Source organism: Hyperolius riggenbachi, chromosome 2, assembly GCF_040937935.1.
Source record: "Hyperolius riggenbachi isolate aHypRig1 chromosome 2, aHypRig1.pri, whole genome shotgun sequence".
In the NCBI taxonomy this organism is placed as follows: domain Eukaryota; kingdom Metazoa; phylum Chordata; class Amphibia; order Anura; family Hyperoliidae; genus Hyperolius; species Hyperolius riggenbachi.
The window spans coordinates 56669892-56697004 of record NC_090647.1 but is presented as its reverse complement, the minus strand read 5'-3'; the positions used below and the strand labels follow the sequence as shown (position 1 = coordinate 56697004).

The window sequence follows — 27113 nt, the reverse complement described above, 5'->3', positions numbered from 1 at the left end:
TTAAGTGACGAGCGATCGTTTACGTAATCTCGTAAACATGGTACAGACACGCGATTACCCAAACAACGTTTTGTGACATGCAGCAATAACGACCGTCACAGAGCATCACATTTTGAATAATGACTCCAACTCAAAGTTCTGCGATCACTTAAACGTTTGTTCAGCCCCGTCGTGTGCCGTCTCCTGAAGTCGTGTGTTCCCACGGGAAGGAAGATGGATCAGGGAGCAGTCAGGAGGCGTGGCTGTGAGGTTCCCCGGTCTACCGTTAGGTGAGTATTCAGCTTAACTCCATGATTTGATAGGATTTCTGGAAGTGGCGGGAAATGATTCTGCAGTAGGCAATCTCTTATAATGCGCTCCTATTAGACTTCACAAGCTTACTGAGGGGTCACTGTAAGGGATGTGTGTAATTATATCATGGAATAAACATGTGCAAATATTCAGGGCAGTCAAGCAGAGCTGCAGTTTAAATGTATCATATGTCTGGAAATCTTTACTTACTGCTAGCGGTCCTTTCCCCGGCCCCTAGTGCTAACAGAACTGAGGCAGCCATCTGCAGGCTGAGAGTCCGTCTATAAGCTGTGTGTGCAGAAAGCTGACATTCTAGGCCAGTCACAAACCACAGTCACAACTAGTGATGCTTCACACATTTTATTGGTGATAAGCTATCAGCATGTCAGGTCTGATCAAGGCATAGACAGGAAGGAAGTAGATTATACAGTGCACTGTTCAGGCCGAGAGGCAGATAACAGATCACAGATAGAGTACTAAAGGTGCCCATATATCAGACAGTGTATGGGCAGATCGACTAGTGTTGGGCGAACAGTGTTCGCCACTGTTCGGGTTCTGCAGAACATCACCCTGTTCGGGTGATGTTCGAGTTCGGCCGAACACCTGGTGGTGTTCGGCCAAACTGTTCGGGTTCGCCCGAACTGCTGAATGCCCGGCCGAACAGGGCCCCTGTTCGGCCGAACAGGGCCCTGTTCGGCCGAATACGGCCCCCCTATGGGGTCGCAGGCATAAGGGGGGAGCATGCCCCGATCGTGGGGGGGGGGGGGTCGGAAATTCCCCCCACCCCCTCCGCTAGCGCTCCCCCCTCTGCCCGCTTCCCCATACAAAAGTTTGACGAAAGTAAAATAGTACCGGTGGTGGTGGCTGGCTGCTGCAGTGGCTGGCTGGCACTATGAAGTGACTGAGGAGAAGGAGTCGGAGTAGGACGCGTTGAGGGAGGCCGGGCAGCGGGCGGTTCAGCGGTAGTACCCTTGTGGTACTTCCGCCCTTTCTCTGACCTCACGTCCTCTGCGTGATGACGCATACGAGGGTACGCGTGACACGTACCCTCGTATGCAAAGGACGTGAGGTCTGAGAAAGGGCGGAAGTACCACAAGGGTACTACCGCTGAACCGCCCGCTGCCCGGCCTCCCTCAACGCGTCCTACTCCGACTCCTCCTCCTCAGTCACTTCATAGTGCCAGCCAGCCACTGCAGCAGCCAGCCACCACCACCGGTACTATTTTACTTTCGTCAAACTTTTGTATGGGGAAGCGGGCAGAGGGGGGAGCGCTAGCGGAGGGGGTGGGGGGAATTTCCGACCCCCCCCCCTCCCCGCGATCGGGGCATGCTCCCCCTTATGCCTGCGACCCCATAGGGCCCCCAAAAGCGGGATGTTCGGGGAGTTCGGGGTTCGGCCCGAACATGCCGAACATCGCGGCCATGTTCGGCGAACGTTCCCGAACCCGAACATCCAGGTGTTCGCCCAACACTAAGATCGACCAAGAGACAGATCTCTCTGATCGGAGAGCAGGGGTGCCTCGAGCCATTTTGTCACTCCTTGCGAGAAAACTTGTGGCGCCCCCTGTGGCGTGGTGCCCCCTCATGAAGATAATCATAATGAGCAATGTTTCACCATAAAATAATTGTAATGCAGCAATCTTTCGCCATAAAATTATCGTATTGCAGCAATCTTTCACCATAAAACAATCATAATGCGGCAATGCTTCACCATAAAATAATCATAATGTGGCAATGTTTCATCAGAAAACAATCATAATGCGGCAATGTTTAATCAGAAGGTAATCGTAACGCAGCAATGTTTCACCCAAAAATAATTGTAATGCGGCAATGTTTCACCAGAAAATTATCATAATGCAGCAATGTTTCACCAAAAAACAATCGTAATGCGGCAATCTTTCACTAGAAAATAATCGTAACACAGCAATGTTTCACCAGAAAATAATGTTAATGTGGCAACGTTTCACCAGAAAATTATCGAAACGCAGCAATGTTCCACTAGAAAATAATCGAAACGCAGCAATGTTCCACCAGTAAATAATCGTAATGCAGCAATGTTCCACCAGAAAATAATCGTAATGCAGCAATGTTCCACCAGAAAATAATCGAAACGCAGCAATGTTCCACCAGTAAATAATCGTAATGCAGCAATGTTCCACCAGAAAATAATCGTAATGCAGCAATGTTCCACCAGAAAATTATCGAAACGCAGCAATGTTCCACTAGAAAATAATCGAAATGCAGCAATGTTCCACCAGAAAATAATCGAAATGCAGCAATGTTCCACCAGTAAATAATCGTAATGCAGCAATGTTCCACCAGAAAATAATCGAAATGCAGCAATGTTCCACCAGTAAATAATCGTAATGCAGCAATGTTTTACCAGAAAATAATCGCGACACTGCAAAGTTTCATCACAAAATAATCGTAATGTGGGAAGCATTTCACCAGAAACTAAAGTTCACCTATAAAAAAAAGCATTTACTCACCTGCAGAGCACTCCTCTCCCTGTGAGCAGCTCTCCCCAGCTCTGGCTGTGAAAGTCCCGCGCTGACAGTGACACAGGCAGAGCAGGGCTACGTGAAGATGGCGCCTGAAGCCCTGTACTGGAAACACAAACAGTCTCCAGTACTGGGCTTCAGACTCCATCTTCCCTTCCCACAATCTGGCAGGGGAAGGTGGGCACGGCCCCCTCCCCCCCCCCCCCCCTAGCGGCAGCGCTCCCGCCCCCCCCCTGCACGGCACCCCAGGCGACCGACCCTTTGGTCAGCCTGGTGGACCAGGCGCCCCTGTCGGAAAGAGATCTGTTGAGAGCTATAAACTGTAGGCCGATTCCTGATCAATTTCAGCATGAAATCTTTTGAGAACCTTCCTCGTCGCAGCCCCCAGCCACAGCCTCTCCCAATGTGCATGTATCCCCCTGGTGCCCTGTGCAGTTACTGTAAACTTTACCTGCCTCTGGCCACTGCTATCTCCGCACTCCTTTTGGATTTGCGGCCCATGTATTGCCATCACATATGGTTATAGGATGTGGGTCACATGTGTGATGTCACACACACATGCCCCACGTGTTATTATGCAATGCGTCAGCAACCGCAACTAGATTCGCTCTAGTGGAAACGGGCCCTAAGTGACGGCAACATAAGAGAAAAGTAATTTATAGCTCCAATTACCCTGGAAATGTACTTCTTATTTGAATGTGTTTACATGTGCTGGTATTTTAAATTTTACGATTTTCGCAATAGTGGTCCTTTAACCCGGTTATCCTGGCCTGCCCTTGATTATCAAACTCTGCTTGACTGATAATGGCTCCCTGCCACCTGCTTTGATTCCCTACCGGACTTCCCTGTAGCCTAATAGTTGCTTCGAACTTTGCCTGAATAATAACTATGACTTTTCTGCCGACCCCTGCCCTGACCTCTTAAACATTTTTAAAAGAATGTAAAAAAGATTTTAAAAAAAGTAAAATTACATGTCAAAACGATAATTTACGTAATTATAATTCTAAAAACAAATGTAAAACTGATCAATAAAAGTACAATATCAAAATATTGAAAAGTTAAAACGATTAAAAAAATGATAATTGTGAAAACAAATTTTATAACGATGTTTTCTGTTTTAGTATTGTAAAAAAGATAAATAACAATAGGCACAAAACAGTTTAACGGGCACCCGATTCGTCCAGTTTTGCGCCCAATAGCCGATATTTAACATTAGCGGCAATGGCGGCGCCCGATTTGTCCACTTCTCTCATGCGGCCAATTTTCTTGCTTCCTCTAGGGAGGGACTGAACAGAGCTGTTCAACCGGGTCCCGTCACTTCCGTAGTTGGAGCAAGTCTACGCAGGAGAAGTTCGCCCTCTACGTATCTCTCCAGCGGCTGCTGGAGAGATCCGAAAACAGCGCACTTATCTTACGTCAGACTGGCTCCGACTGACGGAAGTGATGGGACCCGGTTCCCGAAGCTGCGGGCGGCGGAGGACGGCGGCGTGGGAGCGATCTGAGCAGATGGGGCTGGAGGAAGCCCCAGGTATGTATACATTTTTTTTTTTTTATTTCAGCTCTGGTACACTTTAAGCCACCAGCAAGCAAGAAACAACACAGAATAATTCTGACAGCACTTTTTTTTATCAACTTTTTGGTACTTTTTCGATTGCAGAGTACTAACAAGTTATTTTAAGCAGAGATTAAAAATTATCTCCTAGGAGGAAACTTTAAAGGAAAAGTGAATTGGATCGGGCCTATGGTGTTAAAGCAAACAGCTCTGTTCAGTCCCTCCCTAGAGGAAGCAAGAAAATTGGCCACATGAGAGAAGTGGACAAAACAGGCTCAGCCATTAAAGGGAACCAGAGGCCCCCCAAAAAAGCTTTTATACATACCTGGGGCTTCCTCCAGCCCCATACGCACGGATCGCTCCCACGCCGCCGTCCTCTGCTGCCTGGATCCGCCGCCACCGGGTCCCTTCATTGCCGCGAGTCGGCCAGCAGACGCGGCCAATTGTCCGCATCACACGGGGCTCCCTCCATGTATGTACGTGTGAGGCTGCCTGCTGCGCAGCCTCATGCTTACGGGTATAGAGGGAGCCCCTGTGATGCGGACAATTGGCCGCGTCCGCCGGAAGTGACGGGCCCGGTACCGCCGATCCAGGAAGCGGAGGATGGCGGCGTGGGAGCGGAAGAAGCCCCAGGTATGTATAAAAGCTTTTTCTTTTCTTTTTTTTCGTTCCTCTCTGGTTCTATTTAACTCTACTTTTAAATATCAGCTATTGATTGCAAAACTGGACGAATTGGGCGCCCGTTGAACTGTTTTGCGCCTATTGTTATTTATCTTTTTTACAATACTAAAATATGAAAGGGGGTTGTAACTTTACTAAGGCAATTAGCAAACCTGAGCAAGCCATTCCAGGGAAATTCCCTTTCCCTAAAAGTCACATGACTCTTGATCCTCCAGAGCACAGGCACACTCACTCGTGTGCCTGCTGCAAATACAGACTAGGGAGGGCTGCTGCAGATTTTTTCTCCTAGGGAAAGATTAGTTAGGCTCTTGGCTTGCTCCTGGCTGATTGTTATTGCTAAAATAGCACCCCTCAACAGCTCTTTTGAGAGCTAATGTTTTCCTGATGTGTTTTTGTGTGTGTGTGTGTGTTGCTCACTGACACTGACATTATACAGCCCTGTTGCAGCTGGACCTTGGTAATTGTTATTACTGTGCCAGCCAGGCCCTGCCTAACTATCTATACTGGGACACCTACCTATGCCTACCTAACTACTGGGGCACCTACTTACCTATACGGGGACACCTAACTACCTACCTATACTAGGGGACCTACCTATGCCTACCTACCTATACTGGGTCTCCTACCTATGCCTAGCTAACTACTGGGACACCTACCTATGCCTACCTACCTATACTGGGAGTCCTACCTATGCCTAGCTAACTACTGAGGCACCTACCTATGCCTACCTACACTGGGACTCCTACCTATGCCTACCTACCTATACTGGGACTCCTACCTATGCCTACCTACCTATACTGGGACTCCTACCTATGCCTACCTACCTATACTGGGACTCCTACCTATGCCTACCTACCTATACTGGGACTCCTACCTATGCCTAGCTAACTACTGAGGCACCTACCTATGCCTACCTACACTGGGACTCCTACCTATGCCTAACTACCTATACTGGGACTCCTACCTATGCTTACCTACCTATACTGGGACTCCTACCTATGCCTAGCTAACTACTGAGGCACCTACCTATGCCTACCTACACTGGGACTCCTACCTATGCCTACCTACCTATACTGGGACTCCTACCTATGCCTACCTACCTATACTGGGACTCCTACCTATGCCTACCTACCTATACTGGGTCTCCTACCTATGCCTAGCTAACTACCGGGACACCTACCTACCTATACTGGGACTCCTACCTATGCCTAGCTAACTACTGAGTCACCTACCTATGCCTACCTACCTATACTGGGACTCCTACCTATGCCTAGCTAACTACTGAGGCACCTACCTATGCCTACCTACCTATACTGGGACTCCTACCTACCTATACTGGGACTCCTACCTATGCCTACCTACATACAAGAAGATAATAACGTCGTTGCTTCATTGTAGTCAAACCAAATTTGATCAGCTGGACAGTCACTGTTGTTCTATCATTGAGCTACCACAGCCCGGTGACCATATGGGCTGGAAAACCGCCACGGCCTACACTCTCGCCACGGTGTGCACCAGTCCAGCACGGCCGTCACTACACAAACAGCTGTTTGCAGTGCGTTACACAGTGAGTTTGGTGTGTCAGTGTGAAGCAGTACTCTAATTACACTCCCTGATTGATGTATACACATGCAAGATGTTTTAAAGCACGTTAGGCCTGCAATTTAGCATTCAATGTGATTTCTGCCCTTAAAACGCTGCTTTGCGTCACATCCAGATTTTTCCCCGGGACGTTTGGCATGTATCCCACTCCGCCACCTAGAGGTCCAGGTGTTAGACCCCTTGAAACATGTTTTCCATCACTTTTCTGGCCAGCATAATTTTTTCTATTTTTCAAAGTTCGCCTCCCCATTGAAGTCTATTGCGGTTCGCGAACTTTTACACGAACCGAACCTTCCGCGGAAGTTCGCGAACCGAAAATCGGAGGTTCGCGACATCAATAGTGATATGTTGTCTTGTCTCTTCTGTTCTCCCTGGCAGTCGCATCATGCTTTGTGCTTCCATACTTCCTTCTCCCGATCATGTGATTCAGATTAGGAGCCAGAGGTATGCAGCATAGAGCATGTGGCGGTCAGGAAGATCAGAGGAGACTTGAAACAGCATTGAAGCAGGTAAATATTAAACTGCTCCACTGCACTTCTCTGCAGAAGGTGGAGGGGCAGGCCAGCCATGGTCACTATCAGGGATGTTTTCACTATAATAACTTCACTTTGTTTGAGATTGTTCAATAAATATTAAATGATGATAAACTTAGACCATGTTGTAGATTTTGGCCCCTTACCCCTGCTGGCACCCCTTACCCCTGGTGACACCCCTGCTCCAGGGCTTTACACAGCCTCCTTGACTTTAGTTTGCAACTGCTCCCCTTCACACACTGGCATGCTGGCACTGTGCCTGCACAAGTAAGACCGAGAGGTTTTTGGATTGCTACAGTCGGCGCAGCAGAACTCACGCAGAACACCCTCGCTTTTACACAGCGGTGAGCACGGCCATGAAAACATGTCTAACAAGCTCTTGTTAGATATGTTCAGAGGGAGAGGAAGGCACAGGAAGCCTGTGGACGTATCTAGCTTTTTGGGGGCCGCCTCTGGGTCACTTTAATAATTATTACAATAAAACTGATTGTTTCAGCAACTTTACACCAACAAAGCTTCCCTATATTGCTGAATACTCACCTAACGATGGATCTGCCGATGCCTCACGATGAATGAGGTTCCCGATCCATCTTCCTCCCCGTGAAAACAGGCGACATTACACGAAGAACGAGAGTTCAGACGATCACAGCACAAAGTCTTTAGGGATCTTAAAGATTCGATCCGCCAGGACGGTCATTATCGCCACATGTCTCAAATTGTTGTTCGCCTAATCACGCGTCTGTACCCACATCGCAAGATCGCAGAAACAATTGCTTATGGCTTTAAAAAAAAAATCGCTGGTCATTTGAAGAATCCTGAGGTGGGTACGAGCTTTAAAGAGGATCTGTAACATGAAAAGATCCCCTGGGGGGTACTCACCTCGGGTGGGGGAAGCCTCCGGATCCTAATGAGGCTTCCCACGCCATCCTCCATCCGTCAGGGGTCTCGCTGCAGCCCTCCGTGGAGTCCGGGCAGCGGTGACGTCAATATTTACCTTCCTGGCTCCTGCGCAGGTGCTCTGACGGCTGTCGGCTCCGAAGTAGGCGGAAATACCCGATCGCCGTCGGGTCTGCTCTACTGCGCAGGCGCAAGTTTCCTGCGCCTGCGCAGTAGAGCGGACCCGAATGAGATCGGGTATTTCCGTGTAGTTCGGAACGGAAAGCCGCCACAGCGCCCCCGCTGGAGCCAGCAAAGGTAAATATTGAACTGACAGTCGGCACAGTCGCCGGCTGTTTGGAGGGCTGCGGCGAGACCCCCGTGGGACAGAGGACGGCGTGGGAAGCCTCATTAGGATCCGGAGGCTTCCCCCACCCGAGGTGAGTACCCCCAGGGGATCTTTTTAATGTTACAGAGTCTCTTTAAAGTGTACCTGAGACAAGGGGTAAAAGTTTTATACATACCTGGGGCATCCTCCAGCCCCCTCCGCGCAGATCGCTACCTCGCTGCGGTCCAAAGCCTCCAAGATATCCCACTAGCAGTCCCGTTGTCTGCGGCCAGTTGGGTGTACTGTGCTTGGGCGGCCGTGCGCACACCCGCCCCGCCACGGTCCCATCTCCAGGAACGCTCTGGGACTACGCAGAACACTTCCAGCAGCAGCAGCAAGATGGGGTACCACGATTGGCTGCGCTGCGTCTGCGCTGACTGGCCGTGGAGAACTGGACTGCTATTGCTACTGGGAGATCTAGGAGGCTTTGGACGGCGACGTGAGAGCAATCTGCGCGGAGGGGGCTGGAAGAAGCCCCAGGTATGTATAAAACTTTTCTTTCCCCTCATCTCAAGTACACTTTAAGTATTATGATATCACTTCAAAAGTCATTAGGAAAGTTCTTGGCTGATCTGCAAATATTCTGCAATAATCTGCATTTGCTGTGTACAGAGATGTAACCCAACACTGGCTAGTTTCCATGTCCACCCAGAAGACAGACAGACAGAGAGGTAGCAGACAAAGCACTTACTTGTCCCCCGCTATGTCCTGTCCAGTGATGAGATTCTTCCCGGAAGGGGCATAGTCCCACTTTTCCTCCACTATGCCAATGTAGTAAGTCCTGGTCAGAGCCTGTACCTGTCCCAGCAGTGGCAGGAGGAGGATGTGCAGCAGAATCCCAGCAGCAGAGCAGCACACAGAGGCAGGCATGCTGACAGCAGCTACAGCAGCCTGGACTGAGCTATCCCAACTCTGCTCACCATCAGGAAAGGCTCATGTTAACAAAGGGCACTCCCCCATAGGCAGGTCTGCACACTGGATAGATTGTGTAAGTCAAGTGGGGGAGAGCTGCCAGCCTCAGTGGCTGCCATGGTGACCAGCCAGCCCAGGAAAGATGACCCAGCAGGGCTGCCAGTCTGCCTCTGACACACAGCAGCCTGGGCATTCCTGCATGCAGCCATAGCGAGCTGCAGGGAGAGCAAGTCTGTCAGGAAAAGCTGGAATCATTTTACACTGCAGTCAGCTACAAAGCCAACACCTATTTGAAAAGTAGCCCTAATATATGTCTGTGTGTATGTGGGTCAGGTCCTTGGTTGTTACTTACAATCTCAAAGTTGTGAAGATTTTAGATATTTCTGTTCCCTTTAAGGGAAACACGAGGTGAAAAACTGGTGATGAGATAAGCAATTGTATTTATCATCCTTCTCTTAAAAATGACTTTTTTTTAGTTACCCCTCAGCTTTATTTTGTTTTTAAATCTTTTTAAGTTTTTACACCTTCATTGTTTCTGCTCCATGACACATTCATTGAAGTATGCGGAACTAAAATCTATGAACTATTGACCCCTTTTATCTCTTTTCCTGGCTCTCACAAGCCATTTTCTGCCAGGAAAGTGTTTTATGGTTGTAATTCCTTATCGGTGAGGATTGCGCTATAGTCTGACCCTGTCCTGACCCAGACAGAAACTGTCACTTGCATACCTGATTTTAAACTCTTTCAGGCAGAGAAAGAATTAGTTATTTGTGAGCTTGGCACTGCAATTCCACATGTCCTTCTTATCATATCACATGTCACCTTGGTTGTCCTTTAAAGAGAAACTGTAACCAAGGATTGAACTTCATCCCAATCAGTAGCTGATTACCCCCTTTCCCATGAGAAATCTTACCCATCTCTCAAACGGATCATCCGGGGAGGGGATGTATGGATGATATTGTGTTGAATCAACTCCCACAGTGTGATGTCAGGACCATGACATCACACTGTGGGAGCCTTGTTGCATTGTGGGAAATAACAGCTGTTTCCAACTGCCAAAAAAGCAAGCAGCATCTCCTTCCACTGTCATCACCTGCCAGCAGTAAAGATGTCACCATGTGATAAATGTCAGAATGTAAATCAGGGAGAGGAAAGCTTTTACAATGGGCAAACGACTAAATCATTCATACAGAATTATTGTAAAAATTTAGCACTTTTGTTCATTATGTTATTTTCACTGCAGTTCCTCTTTAAGAAGGAAACGTTCCTCCTTCATCACATAACCCTTTATTAATAAATCATATAAAAACTCCAGTGTAATTTCCCTTCTTAAAACGGAAGGTATTTCTATTTAAAGCAAATTAAAAAAAAACAGCCCCTGGGGGATACTTACCTCAGGAGGGGGAAGCCTCTGGGTCCCAATGAGACTTCCTCTTCACCCGCCGGGATCCAGCGATGACAGCCTTGGAAGACTGGACATGTAAATAATTTACCTTCCCTGGGTCCAGCGCAGGCGCAGTAGCGGCTTTCTGATGGGCCCCAGCCCCAGCGGAAACAGCAGAGCCGATCTGGTCCGCTCCACTGAGCAGGCGACTCGCGTCAGCGCAGCAAAGCGGACCCGATTGGGATTGGCTATTTCCACCTGAACTCGATCAGAAAGTCACTACTGCGCCTGCGCTGGACCCAGGGAAGGTAAATATTGCAGGCGCTACTACACCACAGCAGACAAGCTTGTTGGTTATATCGGGCTGCCAGCACTGGATCCCTGATGCTTAGAAGGATGGGGGAAGCCTCATTAGGATCCAGAGGCTTCCCGCTCCTGAGGTAAGTATCCCCTAGGGGCACTTTTCTTGTTACAGGATCCCTTTATGTGAGCAACTGAAGTTACCCACAATGCACCACTACTGAGTATGCAAGTTCTCTCTTTATGCCTCGGAAGCCAGGCTTACATCCAGAACCGCTGGTGTATAGCAAGCCTATAGCTTACAGTTATACAGAGCCACATCAACCTAACATGTATACAGCCTGTTTAGGAATTTTGGTCCTCATCGGATTACGGACATTGGTACTGGAGACAGGCCCGATTCGCCCATGATGCCAAGTGAGGCGACTTCCTCAGGAGGTGGAAGTCTGGGGGCGGCACCAAGCAGATACAGGAAGTGAAGAGAGTGCCTGGCCAACCTATACTGGGGGTATAGGTTAGCTACCAGCTCGCCACAGCTATAATGTGTGGTGCAGATTGTCGGGTGCTGTGCGATCATTCCAATTCAGGCAGCAAAAAGTCTAGAACCAGCCCTAACTGGAGAACGGAGAGAGACGCCGGGACACGGGAGGTGCGGTAAGAATCCGCACAACTCCCCATAGGCACATTAGGCGTCCTTTTTGAAATCTATTTACCGCTAAGGTATCCTTTAAGGCTGCTATGCTGTGTGACACCTCAGTTCCTGAATTTGAAGACTGGAACCGACAGCTATTAGAGGCAGCAGAGGAGGACTGTAATAAAAACATCACAGAATAATATGGAGGTTGCCATCTTTATTTCCTTGCAGAAAATACCAGTTGCCTGATTATCATGCTGATCATCTGGTAGTCACGCACTAGCAACAAGCAGAACACCTGATCTACGTACTGAACCAGAGGATATGAATGCCAGAGGATCAGGATCACAGACAGGCAGACAGCACTTTAAAAAAAAACCAAAAAAACCCCATCACCATCAATGGCATCTTCCATTTGTTGTCACTTCAGGTTGACCTTGAAGAGAAAGTTTTCTTTTTCTCTGCATGGAAGGCATTACTCAATCCTCCCTTCTGCTTACTCAGCAATCACAGCATGCACGTACAGCATGAATATGATCTCCACATGGCTTAGAGAAAATCTGTTCTACAACCATGTGTGATGTCATAGGTCACAGGTTTACTGTAAAAAAACAACCCTTCACACTTCACATTGATTAGTGCACTCGAATGAACTTTGTGCACTTAAAGAGAAAAACCTGTAAGGAGGTTTATTAATGTCTTTAGTTTGAGACTTTGTGCTTTCAGTTTGAAAGTTCTGATTAGCTTGGTTAGAAACGTTTATTTTTTAAAAAAAATTGTTATGCAAACAGTTAAAAATCCCATTTCAAGTACGATTTTTATAGGCATTTGATAGAATATTATTTTAAGAATGGATGAAAAAGATTGTACTCAATGGCGTAGCTAAGGAGTTGTGGGCCCCGATGCAAGTTTTACAATGGGGCCCCCCAAGCACTCTATACGTAACAATTGATATGGCACCACAACCTGCCAATGGTAACCACAGTGTCAGAGGAGCGAAAAGGGGATGGGGAACAGCTTGTTAATGATGACCACTATTCAAAGTATCTATAGAAGTGATTATTATGAGCACAGAACCAATAGGAAGCTAATACTGAAGTTGAGGAAGGGCCCTTCCAGGCCCCTCAGGCCAAGGGCCCCGATGCGTTCACTACCGCTGCAATCCCTATTTCTATGCCCCTGATTGTACTGTATCGTTAGTGGCCACCTTTAGAATATACGAAAACTGTCTGTTTGGTTTTTACTAAAACTGCCACAATCTCCTTACTCTCCTCCCCTCCCCCATCTCTTGCCCTCCTAGTTGTTCCCCCCCCCCCCCTTTTCTCTTACTTTTTGCTTCTTCACCCCTTCCTATAAAATATGGTAAGTTGTCATGATGTAATTTTTACACATGCAATTGCATACTGAATATGGAATTCCATTTGCCTTGCCATTGTACTTTAAACAACTTCCTCGATGAACTTTGATTGTTTAAAAAAAAAAGTGAAAATTCTAAGTGAATCTGTGCGTATATTTTCCCAAAAATGTATTTGCAATAATTTACAATTTTCGTAAGGCAAACTTGGAATCTTTAAAATTTGGAATTAGTTCAGACTTTTTTTTAGAATTTTGAAGATTTGGAATTCGATAATTCTGCCCATCGCTATTTTGGGCACCTTTAGCCTGTGGTTACTTCATTTTATTTTTAATTCTCCAGATTTGATTTGGAGTTAGGAGTTTATACATGGAAGAAACAAAACAATTTTTTAAAATCTACTTTGTTGGGTCTCTGCCAGACTGATAACTGTACAGTATTTTCCTTTATTGAGTATGAATATGCCCTTAATCTTTTTTTTTTAACTTATTGTATGTTGTGGGCTATAAGACTCACTTTTCCTCCCCCAAAATTGGGAAAAAAAATCACTGCATCTTATAGTCCAAATGCAGGGAGTTCCTGACGTGTGAACGACTGCCGATACAAACCAACTTGTACTTGTGCCGCAATGTCGGGGACTCCCTGTACTGTGCCCATGCAGAGGAGGACACAGGGGGACACAAAGGGGCATAGAGGAGGACACAAGGAGGACAGAGGCTGACGCAGGGAGACATGAGGTATAAGGGGGCATGAGGTACAAAGGGGGCATAATCTACAAGATGCCCCTTTACCATGGGTACACCGGCTTTAGCATAGATTTTCCCCCTGGTTTTTGTCCTCTAAATCTAGGTGCGTCTTATGGTCAGGATCGTCTTATAGTCTGAAATATACAGTATTTCTTTTTAGCTGAAGCAGGGGTCCATGCACGTCTAGTGGTAGACAGGTCATGTGTATGCTCGGTGTGTATTCGACCCCACAAGTGGGGCTTGCACTCTATTGCAGGTAGGCACTTATCTGTTTTTAAGTAGCACTGCTCATTTCCTTGCTATGTACTAATGTAATTCGTTTTTGGTCAGCTGCTCCCACTTAACAGCCATGCTTTTGGTGTATATGCAGAGCTTCTGTTTGGGTTCAAGGTGCGTTTGTAGTTCCTGGGGGGGCTCAGCGCATCTCTGATGGAGGCCATTCGGAGGCGGCCTGGTGTTGCACTGATCCACCTTTTGCGCAATTTTCAATTTTCGATTTATTTGATTAGCCGCACCCAGGCTATGCATATACATAGGTTAGGATTTAGTTAGTGTTAGGCCCCTCCCATGGAGGATTGACTTCTTCGCAGTGGGAGGGACGAGTACTTAATAGGTTGCATGCAAGCTGTTAATGGAAACCAACATCCTCCTCTAGTGGTAGACAGGTCATGTGTATGCTCGGTGTGTATTCGACCCCACAAGTGGGGCTTGCACTCTTTTGCAGGTAGGCACTAGTCTGTTTTTAAGTAGCGCTGCTCATTTCCTTGCTACATACCTATGCACGGTTCACCAAAAATGCTGCTTTTTAGGCTTAAGGTGCACACACACATCCAATTTCGAATGGCCAATCAGTGACCAATTTTACCACTTCCATGCAGAATGAGGACCAACAGATTTTGAACACTGTGAACAGACTGTAGGTAAATCCTCATACTACATGGAAATGGTAAAATGACCAATCATTAGCCACAGCCAATGAATATTGGATGTGTGTACAAGGCTTAAGACTTGTCTGACAGTTCTCAAGCAGGACCATGGGTCAGTCTTCCTAGCAAGGCATCTTTGCTGACTGCACTGCATTTGCTGCATAAGCATGGTAAAGTGAATGATATAGTACACACGTTTCTACAAATGTGTTATCCAGTAATTAGTGACTTTCCACTGGCTAATCTGCCTAATACGCCAGGACACATCACCGAACATGAATCACACAATACAAAGGCCTTCTAGCTACGCGATTTATGGTGTGACTTTAGCACAGCTGAATAGATATTGACAGTTTCCTCTATAAGTGCAATGATGACAAAAGAATAGAAAAATGATAGTAGGATAGGAGAAAAGGATGTGACTTGCACTCGTTGCACACTGGATAAAAGGCAGTTGGATAAAACCGAGCAGACTGTGCTCTCTACCTGATGAGGATTCACATTCAATAGCTGGAGAAGAAAAGCAGGTCTGGCACCAGTGTAAATGCTTCAGTGAGAATTTATTCCAACAGGTACAGTAAGGTCACATGAAAGTACAGAAAGACGGTCTGACAGCCGTCACACAAAGCAGAGGGACCTGCGAAAGGCTGTCAGTCCGTCTTTCTGTACTTTCACGTGACCTCACTGTACCTGTTGGAATAAATTCTCACTGAAGCATTTAGACTGGTGCCGGACCTGCTTTTCTTCTCGGCTATTGAATCAAAAAATGACATCAGGCTGTTAAAGGGACTCTGAAGCGATAAAAAAAAGTACTCAGGCTTGATATACTTAACCAATAATAACAAATTTAGAGTTTTAGAAATGTATAAATCTTATTTAAACACCAAATTAGTGTTTTATCTAATTAAAAGCAATAGTAAACACTTGGAAATTGTTTAGAACCAATTATCCTGTATTATAATAAAATATATATTTGTCAAAGGGTACTTGTGATAATATTTTTTATGCTAGGGATTACTTGGTGAGTACAGGGTTTTAAAAGGGGTACATACCAATAAAATGTTGAGAAACACTGCTATAGAGCCTTCCTGATCTCCTCATGGTCCCCGCATTTCCCCTCAGACTCCTCCATTTGAATCTTCCGCCGCGGGAGACTTCAGAAGTCTTCGAAAACACTCTGGCTTCTGAAGACGGTCGGCGCTGTACTCATGGAAAAGTACGTTATGGAGGGTGCTTGTGGGTGTGCAGTGCGGGGTGACCTGTCTTCAGGAGAGTGGAGTGCTTCTGAAGACTGCCGAAAGCCAGCCCAACTTGGAAGAGAGCAGACTATGACCGAACTGCTGACGGGGGAGCCTGCGTAGGTATGTGGGGACCATGAGGAGATCGGGAAGTCTCTGTAGCAGAGGTGCCCACACTTTTTTGGCTTGTGAGCTACTTTGAAAAATTAGCAAGTCAAATGATCTACCCATGTACAATTTAAGGAGCACACTTGTATATGCAGAATGGAAAATGTAGTGGGGTCGGGATTTACCACAAAGTCCTTTGCGATCTAATGGTAGACTGCGATCTACCTAATGGGCACCCCTGCTTTATAGGACCCAAAACCTTCCTTCGCCTAAGGTGAGTATCTGTTTTTTATTTTTAAAATCAGACTCTCTTTAATCGGGAACAATTTTTTAAAGTACTTTTTAGGAAAATTATTATTTGACAAGACCACCACAAGGTGGCACTGTGCATTCTTTGTTGATGTGGATGTTTACATTTGTGATCTGTTGTGTCTCACCCTTTTCTGTTATTTTTATTTATTGTATTTATAAAGCACCAACATATTATTTGCATAGCTAAACAATAAATACATAAAATAAAATTCCTTACTTGAATGGTTCCGCTCCCCCCCCCCCCCTCCCACCCCCCTTACTGATTCAGAATGAGATCTCCCTGGATGCCCTGGCTGTAAACTGTTTACTTTACACTGCAAGGCAGATAGACACACACACAGGATCAGGCACACAGTGCTGCAGCTGATTATTATTTACACACATTTTCTATACAGAATTCTCGTTTGCATAAACTAGTAAAAAATAAAGCAGACGCCTCAGAATGATTCACTTTACATTGCAGTGTGTATGTGTAGTAACACTCCACTTAAAGAGAACCTGAACTGAAAATAAAAAAAGTCAAAATAACCATACACAGGAAATACTTACCTCCTGTGTAGTCTACAACTAAATCTCTTCCTCCTCTCCTGCGTCCAATTTGTCCACTGTAATCAATGGATTTCTCCGTCCTCCATTTTAAAAATGGCCATTACCTACTAACAGCTTCCTGGTCAGCACACTGTTAAACTGTAATATCATCCACTTGAGCCATAGGGAAACATGGACATTACCTGGCACATTCAGTTGTAACTGACAGGTGCTCATATATAACTGACAGCAACTGGTATATTTCAGTTCTTACCAGGGCCGGATTTGTACTTCCAAATGCCCTAGGCCGGCTGTCACCAACCGCCCCCCCCCCAAACCTGTCCAACCCTCACTGGTTTGAATGGGCTCCCCTCCGTTTTACTTCTCTGACCCTCATTCGGAAAAGAAGCAGTGCATGCTCTGTCCACTCCTTGTAGTTGCACTCCTGCCTGAATGCACAACACCCGAATTACGCTCATGTATAAGCAGCACTTACGTACTCATGCCCAAAGCATTCCCGGCCTCGGCTGCTGTGCACATCTGGGCAGGAGTGCGAAATTGCAAGGAGCGTGAGTAGACAGTGCATGTGCTGCTTCTTTGTCCTCTGCGCGACTGGCTACAGTCAGAGCCACAAACAGGTGACAGGGCAGCGCTATTGAAAGAAGCTCATCCAAAACAAAGAACATGTGAGTAGAAGATCTAAAACTACGCATGCTGACATAGATGTGCTTTAAACAGTGACACTATAGTACTTAGGGCAAGGCAAGGAAGGACAGATCTTAAAATGAGTCAGTAGAAAGTTTTTAAACAGAATGATAACATTTATTAGCTAACTGTAATTTAAAACAGTGAGCCTTTGGCTTCTTCAGACTTTGTATATTTTTGTAGACATTATACTAACAAGATGTTAGAGCATACAACTATATATACATTCAGCATCAGAAGGAGATACATAGTTTGTTTTGCAAATATAAATAAATGTAATATAAATGCCATCCTGTTTCACTGATAGCTAGCTAGCAAAGCTAGCAAAGTACAATGCTCTTGTAAAATGAGTCAGGAAAGAGTTAAACTGTAGCACCGAGAATGCTGTGGTCATTCCCTAGAAAAAAAAAAAAAAACCATAAATTTAACAGGTCTCAGGTCTTTAAGAGCTGACCAGACCAGTAATAAATCTGACAGTGCAGAGGGACACAATTCCTGTTTGTGATTCTGAAATGATGAAAAATGCATGAAAAAAAAACTTACAGAACTCCAGAGTTCTGCTACTAAACCCAGGCTGGCACTTCTCACCACCATCATACAGAGGACATAATCATCAGGTGACAACACATACTGACTGTCCTCAAACACACTCTACACAAGTGAGAGAGATGCAGGGATCTCTGGAATTCAGGCAGACCAGAGCAAAGCAGGAGAGATGATTTACTTTGACCTGCTGATTTTTATCTCCCTAGGCCATGGCCTTTGTGGCCTTCCCAGAAATCTGGCCCTAGTTCTAACAAAATATTGTCAGAACTAGAAGAGATCACTGTAAGAAGAAAATGGTGAGCCTCTGAGAGGAACTGACGGTGAGGTTAGTATATAATATTCATTTGCAGCTACGTCATGTGTTTATTTTAAATAATTTTCCTCGCTTCAGGTTCCCTTTAACAGTATACTGACCAGGAAGCTGTTATGGGGTAATGACCATTTTTAAAATGGAAGACGGAGAGTTTCATTGATCACGGTGGACAAATGGGACGTATGAGAGGAGAAAGTGATTGAGTAGTAGACCACACAGGATGTAAGTATGACCTGTGTATGGTTATTTTAACTTTTTATTTTCAGTTCAGGTTCTCTTTAAGATGGTTTTCCTGGCACGAATGACTTTGGCTTCAGTACTTTCGGATCACTGATGGATAGGGAGCGAATGGAGTATCAACAAGGTTGTAAATAATACAGCAAATGTTACACTCTGAAATAGAGCAACTCTCTGTGGAATAACAATCATGTCGGTGAACGCGGCCTTCAGCAGAAGGAACAGAGCAAGGACAAACTAGGAAGTTCTTAGCAGTTCCCCTGCTGGATACATAAGCGCTCATTTCTCCGGATGATGATTTTGCTGTTAGGCAGGAATTTTTTTGAAATAGAAAGAGTGGAGCTCTGTTGATTCTGGTCTCGGGGGAATTGGAGGGGAATTCCAGGCCGTACAGTGCTCAGAATAAACGCCTGAATTTCCCGGCCACCTGTGTGATTTCTCCTCTCTGACAAGTAGATGGCTGTACAGAGCCCGGCACTGCGCTACATACGGACTGGTCCCTGTGCCAAGTGGCCACACTCAACCACGGGAATCATGGGAAATAAGTTTTTCTTAGCACTAAAAACAAATGACAAACCATAACATAACATTTCATCAGCAGCATGAAATGTAGTGGAATGTCCGTAAACTATGAAATACTCTGACTGGTGCTCTTTGCCGGAGTTAAAGGGACCCTGAGCAGGGAATAAATGGAATCCGGACTTACTTTGGGCTTCCTCCAGCCCCCCGTTGCCCGCGAGCTCTCCTGGCATCCTCTTTGTTACTTCCTTTCTCCCACTGGCGGCTCCAGTAATCCGGGATCTTCAGCTAAAGTAGTGCATGCGCGCACCTGGTGCGCCATAGTGCCAGTCACCATAAGCCCTCTGCGCATGCGCTGTTCTCTAAAGACTGAAGTCGCCGGATTACCGGAGCCACCAGCGGGACCATAAAACCGACAAAGAGGATGCCGGGGGACCTCGCGGGATATGAGGGGCTGGAGGAAGCCCCAGGCAAGTCCAGATTCCATTTATTTTCCACTGTTCAGAGTTCCTTCAACCATCTGTCTGGGGGTAAAAAGGTATCACTTTATAAGGTGAAGTATACTGAAGGGCTACATATTTGTTTGGTAGGTTTTAGGCATACATTAAAGAGGAACTCCAGTGAAAATAATGTATTAAAAAAAGGGCTTAATTTTTACAATAATTATGTATAAATGGTTTAGTTAGTGTTTGCCCATTGTAAAATTTTTCCTCTCCCCGATTTACAGTCACACATTTATCACATGGTGACATTTTTACTGCTGGCAGGTGATGTCAGTGACAGGAGATGGCGCTTGCTTTTTTGGCAGTTGTAAACAGCTGTTATTTCCCACAATGCAACAAGGCTCCCTCAGTGTGATGTCAGAACCATGATCCTGACATCACACTGTGGGAGGGTTTTCACCACAATATCAGTCATATAGATCCCCCTGATGATCCGTTTGTGAAAAGTAAAAGATCTCTCATGGGAAATGGGGTATCAGCTACTGATTAGGTTGAAGTTCAGTTCTTGGTTACGGTTTCTCTTTAACCACTTCAGCCTACAGTGTTGTTCACCTTATGCATCCTAACAATTCACCAATAACTTTATAACTACTTATCACAATTAATTGATCTATATCTTGTTTTTTCCACCACTAATTAAGGTTTCTTTGGGTGGTACATTTTGCTAAGAATATTTTTTTTGTAAATCCATTTTAACAGAAAGATTAAGAAAGAAATGGAAAAAATTCATTATATCTAAGATTTTGGCCATTATAGTTTGCAATGAATACATTCTGCCGTAATGAAAACTCATGTATTTTATTGGCCCATTTGACCCCGTTATTACACTGTTTAAATGATGTCCCTATCACAATTTATGGAGCTGATATTTTATTTAGAAATAAAGGTGCATTTTTTCAATTTGCGTCCATCACTATTTACAAGCTTAAAATTAAAAATAAATAAATAATAATATACTCTCTTGACATGCATATTTAAAAAGTTCAGACCCTTAGGTAACTATTTATGTTGTTTGTTTGTTTTATTACAATTTTTTTTTAATTAAAACATTTATTTGGGAAATTTTTAGTGTTGTGATAAACAGCAAATTTTAAATGTAATATAATGTATTTATTAACCTCCTTGCCGGTTATCCCGAGCTCAACTCGGGGTAACCTGCGCAGGAGGATCTCTCAGGCCCCGCTGGGCCCATTTGCATATTTTTTTTTGTTACATGCAGCTAGCACTTTGCTAGCTGCTTGTAACATTCGATCACCGCCGCTCGGCGCCGATCCGCCGCTACCCGCCGCGCCGAGCCGCCCCCCTCGCCCCCTGCGCAGCCTGGCCAATCAGTGGCAGGCAGCGCTGAGGGGTGGATCGGGATTCCCTCTGACATCCCGACGTCCATGACGTCGGTGACGTCATCCCGCCCCGTCGCCATGGCAAACGGGGATGCAGGAAATACCGTTCTGAACGGGATCTCCTACTTACTCTGATCGCCGAAGGCGATCGGAGTCGGTGGGGGGATGCCGCCGCTCAGCGGCTATCATGTAGAGAGCCCTGGGCTCGCTACATGATTTAAAAAAAAAATAAATAAAAAAAAAAAGTGCTGCGATGCCTCCTTGCCGGCGGGAATTAGACCGGCAAGGAGGTTAAAAAATGTATGTGGGTGCAGTTTACTATTTTGCCACAAGATTGCCACAGTCAAAAAGGAGCAAGAAAGAGGACGGGAAACTTTTTTTTTTTGCAGAAAGAACGCGGCCTCTAAAAGAGTTAGTGACATGACTACGTACTCTGTAAAGTGCTGCGGAAGATGCCGGTGCTTTAGAAATACTAAATAATAATAATAATAATAATGGTTGGGGACAGTGGTGGTCTCAAACATGATGGAACTTCAGTCTGGGTCCTGATAGACTACTAGAGGCTGGAAGAAGCCCAATGGTAAGTAAAACGGCGTGCACGAAAAAAGGGCGCCAGGAAAAAGGGCCCGTCTGAATAACGAAATGGCGCCAGTTGATAACAAAATCTCGATAACTATAAACATCGTTAACGAAATTGGTTAACGATAAATACAGTTAAAAAAAAAAGACATGAGTTGATTTGGGACGGTCGGAAATGCCAAATTCCAATTCCGCGGAAAGTCCGCTTTCTGCCATTGCCAATTACCGCTACCGATTCCGCTTTCCGCTACCGATTTCCGCATTCCGATGTGGATTTCCGAGGAAAATCGCAGACATTTCCGCCGACTTTAACATTGATTTTCTCAAAAACTACAAGGTATTTTTTGAAAAAGAAATGTTTCTTCTTATTCCCACTCTTTTTATTAACATATCGTGAAAATATGGTGTTTCTAGGACCTATGGGGGCTTTGCTATTAACCGCCAAATTTGGCGGATTTTGACTATAATGTAAAATGTAGAAAATCCGCATTACCGATATGCATAATTTTAAACCAATCAGAAGACTCTGGATTAATAAGCCAATCAGAGAATGGGGATTTTGGCAGAAATTTCCACGTTCTCTGATTGGCTTATTCATTCTGAGTCTTCTGATTGGCTTAAAATCACTGGATATCAGGTAATGCAGATTTTCTGCATTTTACATTACAGTCATAATCCACCAACTTTAGCGGTTAATAGCAAAGTCCCCATAGGTCCTAGAAACACCACATTTTCAAAAGAGTGGTAACAAGAGGACATTTTTTTTTCAAAAAAGCCCTTGTAGTTTTTGAGAAAATTGATGTGAAAGTAGCATTGGGTTAAGCTGTATTGTTGAATTATGATACGATTTTTAACATTACTATATTTTCGTTATCAACTGTAGGGATGCTAGTTCAGATTCCGCGGAAATGCAATTTCCGCATTTCTGATCAGAAATTGCATTTCCGCATCGGAATGCAGAAGTCGGTAATACAAGTGTGGTGGGCGGATTTCCGCGGAAATCGTGGACATTTTCGCTGAAAATCAGAGGGATTTTAAGCGAAAATGTCCACGATTTCCGCGGAAATCCGCCTACCGCACTTGTATTACCGACTTCTGCATTCCGATGCGGAAATGCACTTTCCGATCAGAAATGCGGAAATTGCATTTCCGCGGAATCTGAACTAGCAACCCTACAGTTGATAACGAAAATATAGTAATGTTAAAAATCGTATCATAATTCAACAATACAGCTTAACCACTTGCCGACCGCACACTCATACCGTGCGGCGGCAAAGTGGTAGCTGGAGGACCAGCGACACACATCTGCGTCGCCAGGTGCCTCCCTAATTAATCAGGAAAGGAAGCTCGCGCGAGCGGCCGTTTCCTGTTAGATCACGAGCGGGTCTCCGTGAATAGCCTGCGAGCCGCTGATCGCGGCTCGCAGACTAAATGTAAACGCAGGAGACGTTTGTCTCCTTTGTATACATTGAACGGCGCTGTTGCGCAGCAGCGCCGTAAGGCAGATCGGCGATCCCCGGCCAATCAGCGGCCAAGGATCGCTGCCATGTGACAGGGGACATCCTGTCACAGGCTGCACAGGACGGATAGCGTCCTGTGCAGCCCCGATCACCAGGGGGGAGAGGTAGGAGAGGGAGGGGGGGGAATTTCGCCGCGGAGGGGGGCTTTGAGGTGGCCATGCCAGCCGGCAAGAGCGATCAGACCCCCCCTGCACATCATCCCCATAGGGGAGAAAAAAGGGGGGCGATCTGATCGCTCTGCATGCACCCTGATCTGTGCTGGGGGCTCCAGAGCCCACCCAGCACAGATCATAAAAAACAGCGCTGGTCCTTAAGGGGGGGTAAAGGCTGGGTCCTCAAGTGGTTAACCCAACGCTACTTTCACACAGAACCCTCCCCTGTTGATGCCTAAAACTAACCACTCCCCTGGTGGTACCTAACCCTAACCACCCCCTCCCCAGGTGGTGCCTAACCCTAACCAATAAGCTCCCTTCCCCCCCCCCCCCCCCCCCCCGTGGTGCCTAACCCTAATTACTCCCCTTGGTGGTGCCTAACCCTAACCACTTCTCCTGCAGAAACACCCTTTTACACATAGAAACGATCTTTAATTATATCTTTAATAATAACGTAAAGTCTGTACATACAAATGAAATAATATGACAAAAACTAATAATATGACAAATATTCTAAAAGGAGAACATATTTCAAAAACTTTAATGTTCTAATGTTGTTAATGATACTTATCGGGCGCCTTTTTTTTGCTTTTTTCGCCGTATTAACGAATAATTGCATTAGAGTCTATGGTGGCGCCCTTTTCATCCACTAGCCGCCAGCACCCTTTTTTCCTGCTACTGTAAAACTTTTCTGTCCTAGGTTTGCCTCGTGTGTCCTTTAAAGTGAACCTCCAGACTAAAAATGTACTCAGCAGCACTGAAAAGGCCTGGTGTTTCTTTAACAGTTTCACATCATCAGAACTTTGTTTTTCTTACCAAAGCTTCATTTTTAGCTGTACAGAAGAAAACTGCCCAGGCATTTTTCCTCTTATGCTATACAAAGCACGATGGGATTTCTAATGTTGTTGTTCTCATTCTGCTGTTTTGGTGTAATTTTTTTACTTTTAAATTTGGAATTTGGGATTTGAAGCCTAGCGAGGAGTGATCAGGACACAGGACAGTTGGAACTGTATCTCATGCTCCCTGTCACCTCCTTTCAACCAAAAAGATGACTGCCCCCATGAAATCACAAACATTTGCATGTTCTTTTAAAACAGGGTGGGTAAGAGATTATATTACCTATCTATTTTAGCTAACATAACTAATGTAACTTAATGACAGTATGTTTGTTTAGGCTGAAGATCCCTTTTAAACAAGAACTTCAAGCTCAAAGTTGTTGTTTTTTCTTTTTCTATTTCATAGCATTTGACGCCACCTGGTGGATATAGACTATACTTAAAGTACTGTAGTTCTCATAAGTGTAGCTCTGAAACAAGCAAAAACAAAATTTACATGTTTTTCTCACTAGAGGAAATCTCTGATTCTACATATCACCATTTATTTATATCGATAAATTTACTTCGAGGATATGTTGACAGGCAGAGAGGGACATGTGGTGCTTTTGGGACGTTTTGAAAAGATTTTGTAGCCCCGTTATTCAGTATATTATTACTTCCATGCTAAAATGTTGACATATGGAAAACTTCATAATTACCTCATATCTTTCTCACTCCTTTTATACTCCAGTACAGTCATCTTCAGTCCCTCTGGAATCATCATTCTGAAGATCTTCTCTGCTTACTAACTGTGACTAGTGTTGGGCGAACAGTGTTCGCCACTGTTCGGGTTCTGCAGAACATCACCCTGTTCGGGTGATGTTCGAGTTCGGCCGAACACCTGACGGTGCTCGGCCAAACCGTTCGGCCATATGGCCGAACTAAGAGCGCATGGCCGAACGTTCCCCGAACGTTCGGCTAGCGCTGTGATTGGCCGAACGGGTCACGTGGTTCGGACCCGAACGCGCTCTGATTGGCCGAACTGTCACGTGGTTCGGGTAAATAAATACCCGAACCACGTCATATCTCCGCCATTTGTCTGTGGGTTTAGCTTTGGGTAGGCAGGCAGGGTAGTTCGCGCTCCAGCCACGCTAGCCAGGGTCCCCCCCAGTCATTGTGTGTCGCTGCTGGGAATAGTAGTACACCGCTCGCTCAGCATTCTGTTTACTGCCACTCTGTGTACCTCGCTCAGCCACACTATATAGCATTCTGTTTACTGCCACTCTGTGTCTGCTGGGAATAGTAGTACACCGCTTGCTCAGCCACACTATATAGCATTCTGTTTACTGCCACTCTGTGTACCTCGCTCAGCCACACTATATAGCATTCTGTTTACTGCCACTCTGTGTCTGCTGGGAATAGTGGTACACCGCTCGCTCAGCCACACTATATAGCATTCTGTTCACTGTTCTGTGTCTGCTTGGAATAGTGGTACACCGCTCGTTCAGCCACACTATATAGCATTCTGTGTACTGTTCTGTGTCTGCTGGGAACAGTAGTACACCGCTCGTTCAGCCACACTATATAGCATTCTGTGTACTGTTCTGTGTCTGCTGGGAACAGTAGTACACCGCTCGCTCAGCCACACTATATAGCATTCTGTTCACTGTTCTGTGTCTGCTGGGAATAGTGGTACACCGCTCGCTCATCCACACTATATAGCATTCTGTTCACTGTTCTGTGTCTGCTGGGAATAGTGGTACACCGCTCGCTCAGCCACACTATATAGCATTCTGTTCACTGTTCTGTGTCTGCTGGGAATAGTGGTACACCGCTCGCTCAGCCACACTATATAGCATTCTGTTCACTGTTCTGTGTCTGCTGGGAATAGTGGTACACCGCTCGCTCAGCCACACTATATAGCATTCTGTTTACTGTTCTGTGTCTGCTGGGAATAGTGGTACACCGCTCGCTCATCCACACTATATAGCATTCTGTTCACTGTTCTGTGTCTGCTGGGAATAGTGGTACACCGCTCGCTCAGCCACACTATATAGCATTCTGTTCACTGTTCTGTGTCTGCTGGGAATAGTGGTACACCGCTCGCTCAGCCACACTATATAGCATTCTGTGTACTGTTCTGTGTCTGCTGGGAACAGTAGTACACCGCTCGTTCAGCCACACTATATAGCATTCTGTGTACTGTTCTGTGTCTGCTGGGAATAGTGGTACACCGCTCACCCATCACTGTATAGCATTGTGCTCTGTGTCGCTGCTGGGAATAGTGGTACTGTATAGCATTTCTGTACTGCCACTGTACTGCTGCCAGTCAGCGTGTACTGTAAGGATAAGTGAAATGAGGAAGAAATCCGGTGAAAGAGGGAGGGGCAAGGGAAGAGGTGTTTCCCCTGACGGTTCACGTACAGGCCACAGGGGAGCACCCAAGAAAACCCACTCAATACCGCCCATGTTGTCCAGGACAACAACCCTCACAAATCCAAAAGAACAGGACCAGATAATTACTTGGATGACCTCTCAAGCGTCCAGCAGTGGGTTAAGCAGCACCAGCACATCACGCACGAGGTCCGAGTCCTCAGCCAGTTACAAGGAGCCAGTGGGCACAAAGCTGACACAACCGGCAGCGACACCACGCACACAACTGCCAGATAACCAGTCCGATGAATTACCTCAGGACACAATGGGGTATTCGCAGGAGCTATTCCCAGCCCAACAAACTTCCACCTTTCAAAGGTCAATGGAGGAACAGCCAGAAATGTTGTGCCTGGATTCACAACCGTTAACTGTGGGAAATGCACCGCGCACTGAAATACGAGGCGAGTCCGAAGAGGACTCGGAAACCCAAATCCCAGAGCAATTTGGGCAGGAGGGGTTGCAATTGCAGGAGGTCGGCCGACAAGATCTGGAAGACGACGTTGGAGTGTGCTGCGCAGAGGTTGTTGTGGGGAGCTCTACTCCACGGCGGTGGCCCACAATGACATATGACGAGTTTGAGGAGATG

General features: G+C 45.9%; 2 protein-coding genes across 2 annotated transcripts in view; one reads left to right on the top strand and one right to left on the bottom strand.

Annotated features, from left to right (window-relative positions):
- The window catches only part of HEPHL1 (hephaestin like 1), a 174248-nt gene extending 164741 nt beyond the window's left edge, over positions 1-9507 (bottom strand). Inside the window, exon 1 of the mRNA XM_068266810.1 lies at positions 9115-9507. Coding sequence (XP_068122911.1) covers positions 9115-9293 — 179 coding nt within the window. The 5' untranslated portion in view covers positions 9294-9507. The remainder of the gene's footprint in view (positions 1-9114) is intronic.
- The window catches only part of LOC137545496 (transmembrane 4 L6 family member 1-like), a 139246-nt gene that overhangs the window by 4611 nt on the left and 107522 nt on the right, over positions 1-27113 (top strand). The window lies entirely within an intron of this gene.